The following is a 3,446-nucleotide window of genomic DNA, read 5'->3' as shown; positions in this document are numbered from 1 at the left end:
GGCAGCCAGTGTAGTTCTTTCAGAATTGGTGTTACGTGGGCTGATTTCTTTTGTTTCATTATCAATTTTGCTGCTTGATTTTGGAGAACTTTGATAGTTTTTCGGATGTCAAACCGGACAAAATAACATTACAGTAATCTAACTTTGATAAAATGAGTGTTGTTACAAGTGTCTTGGCTGCTGCTTTAGTTAAATAATTTCTTACACTGCCATTTCATGTTTAAAATGATCTTTGAAAATTTAGACGCTTTTTTCAAGGTTTTCTATCCAAACACCAAAGGCAAAAAATGATAACCACAGGAAACCTCACTCAAAGCAGAGCTGTATAGTTCTCCGCCAATGAAAAGACAGTATTTAATCATCAATCTTTCAGCAAAGCATTCGGATGCACGGTGTCAATTTTGAACCGGCCCACTTCGCATTCCAATCGCGAGGGGCTTCCCTTTCCACGGTGATTCTCCAGCTCAGTCTCGGATTATAATATACAAACAACTTGCCCTATTGTAAAGAAGGAAATCTTAACTTTTTCAAAGTGTTCAGCATTTGGTGTTTTATAGCAGAAGAGCAAAGAAACAGAGTTTTGAATTACCCCCATTTTATCGAAACCACGTGCACGGAAGGCCGAGAGTCGGCTCACGTGCCGTGTTTGCGCTACCTAATTATACGTTTGCAATAGTACCATAAACACCTGAGAGCATACGCACACACATAAACACACACACACATACACACACATAAACACACCAACACACATACACACACATGCACATAGACGCCTCGCTGGCCTCTTGGTAAGGAGTCTGCTTTGAGAGATCTAGAGGAAGGTTAATTAATCTTTTAAAAGCACTTACAATAAAAAAGAATTTTAAAAATCAGCCCAAGTGTAAAACTGAAAGATCAACAGATGATAACAGCTAGCAGGACACGCCCACACAGTCAGCTGTTTACGTAAACACGCTTGAAGTGAGCTAGAAGTTTCTGTTTTTACTCCGTTTTACCAGTCAGAGTTGTCTACATTTCAGACCATTCATGTTCGAAAAGGGGTCAAAATCTAAAAATAGTTGCAAATGAAGAACGTTGAAGCAAAGATACTCCAATGTGGAGTATCTTTGGTTGAAGCAAAGGTGGCCATGAGGTAATTGTTTCTAGAAATAATCTCACAACCACACACTAGCAAGGTCCAAATTCCTTTATCTCATCACCCAAGCTCACAACCTTCCTCACATACCTCCAAAATAAATCAAAATAAAATATTTATAGTCAATTAAAGATGTTTAGTTTTATCTTAAATGAAGCAGAAGACATCAAACTTTCAATAGATCCAAAAAACAAAAATTTCATGGAAAGTCACTTTTTTGCCTTTCGGGCCTCGTAGCTGATAATAGAACAGTGCGTCTTACGACTGATATTGATCGGGGCAGACAGATATCATGTTGTTTTTTTGTGGTCTTGTATTGCTCTCCATTTTTTGTAGTGACCGTAAGTTTTTATGTTTAAGCTTATGTGTATTCATTTCAGTAATGCAGAATTGACTTTGTGAAAACTTTAATCTCAATTTGTCTTGTAGACTCATGTGTTTTCTTTTTAAGGAAACACTAGAGAAATATTTGTGCTTAGAAATGTTTTCATTTTTACTTTTGTGTAATAGTATACTCTTAGGTAATTTTAACAATGACAAATTAGATTATTTTTGATTTTTGTGACATGTACATATTTTCCCTGATAAATATTATCTCTTACTTTTCTCCAACTTGTAACTATTGTGTTTATATTCATGATGAACTATTCTTTTATTTTTCTGTGACAGGAAACTCCCAAGTACTCTTCCCGTCCGGTGCACAACGCAACCCCAAAGGTCGATATGGCTCGATGGAGGACATCCGAAGCACCACCTCCTCGCAGGACAAGACGAATGGAGCCTATAGTAATCCCGCCTACACAGCGGGACCCAGAGAGAAAAAGTCTGAGCGATCGGCGGGCCGCGGAGTCGCGAACTCCGCATACTCCGTCGACGATGCAGACACGGGGAGAGGGGATACATCATGGGAGGAGGGAGAGGCGATAGATCGCGGAGGCTCTCAGCGCCGCTCTAGAAAAGAGGCTTTTGATGCCAGTGGCGGCAAAAAACCGCTCAAGTCTGCCCTCAAGAAGAGAGATCCGGTGGAGATTGAGATGGGAAACGTAAGCCACCAGCCAAACGGGATTCTTAAGAGACCTCATTCGCCTAGCCGGTCACAAACATCTTCTGTGGAGGGCTCATTGGACACCAATGCCTTAGTTCACGGCTATGGGCACGGAAACGTACAGCATCCCAATGTACACCACAAACCTGTGCTGGAACGAAGAAGGTCAAGGTCAGGCACACGGTCACATCACTCAAACTCTTCCATTGGCAGAGCGTCTTCACGAGAGCGGCAAAAGTCGTCTGAGAGGAAAAAACCCAAGCCTAACAACCGCATGTACAACCAAGACGTGTTCATCGATGACTCTCGGCAGCGACGTCGCAGCGGCAGTCGAGGCCGAACCCGGTCCAACAGCCTGCGCAGCAAGCGCAGCGACCGCACCAGTGACTCGGTGGACTCTGAGTCCTCAGCCAACTCAATTTCTTCCCGCAAAGTCAGCATGAACCCTGGCGGGAAACGCGTACAGATCAAAGGCACAGAGACAGATCTGTGAACTCTGACCTTGTGTTGTATCTGTTTGCTTCCTCTTCAAGAGTTGTTTTTATTTCCTTATTCCTGTAATTAAGATAATTATGGCCTTTCATGTATTCTGGTATTTGAGCAAAATCTCTTTACCTCTAAAGCCATGGTAATTTTTAAAATCTTCTTTGATTGACTAAAACAATTTGTATGCGGGTGGGTCAAGTCAGGCAGCTGTCACAGAGAAGTCACTCTGTCTTTAAAATGAGGACCTGCCAATTTTCCAACTCAGCTGAAGTACTAGACTACAGTCATGTATCCCAAGTGTGACCAGTGGCAATAATCTATACTCCCCTGAAATTTACTTTTGCAACATATTCAAATAGAGGATGTTTTCAAATACTATTTTTCTTGTTACCTTTCTAAAAATTTCCTTGAATCAACCAGACAACGAAACTGAAAGCTAAGAAGGAGGGACGTGTTTAACAAAATGAACGCATAGTTAGAGAGGTAAACTGCTGTTAAGTCTGGCTATGTTTAGAGTGCCATTACTCAAGTGAATATGCTATGTTTTGTGATGGCAGAAAATGGTTAAAACTGTCTGCAATAGAGAATGGCAAAATTTCTCAGCAAATTAAAAGACTGAGAGAAATTGAGATAAGAGCAAACAAAGCTGATGTTTTCACCAACCTCTGTCCATACACATGCGTGTCGTGACGCCCTATCCAATTGCTTGCCTTTGCCCTTCGTGAACTTACTAGCCCACATTCTCACACTCACTAGATATTGAATAATTCTTTTGTG

The 3,446-nt window shown here is 41.2% G+C and overlaps 1 protein-coding gene across 1 annotated transcript in view; it reads left to right on the top strand.

The window, feature by feature from the left end:
• Positions 1–2,676, top strand: part of LOC101851685 — a 25,806-nt gene extending 23,130 nt beyond the window's left edge. Inside the window, exon 6 of the mRNA XM_005089239.3 lies at positions 1,808–2,676. Coding sequence (XP_005089296.1) covers positions 1,808–2,676 — 869 coding nt within the window. The remainder of the gene's footprint in view (positions 1–1,807) is intronic.
• The last annotated feature ends 770 nt before the right edge of the window (positions 2,677–3,446 follow it).

Source organism: Aplysia californica, unplaced genomic scaffold (assembly GCF_000002075.1).
Source record: "Aplysia californica isolate F4 #8 unplaced genomic scaffold, AplCal3.0 scaffold00004, whole genome shotgun sequence".
In the NCBI taxonomy this organism is placed as follows: Eukaryota; Metazoa; Mollusca; class Gastropoda; order Aplysiida; family Aplysiidae; genus Aplysia; species Aplysia californica.
Note: the sequence above shows the minus strand (reverse complement) of the source record. Positions and strands in the feature narration are given on the sequence as shown.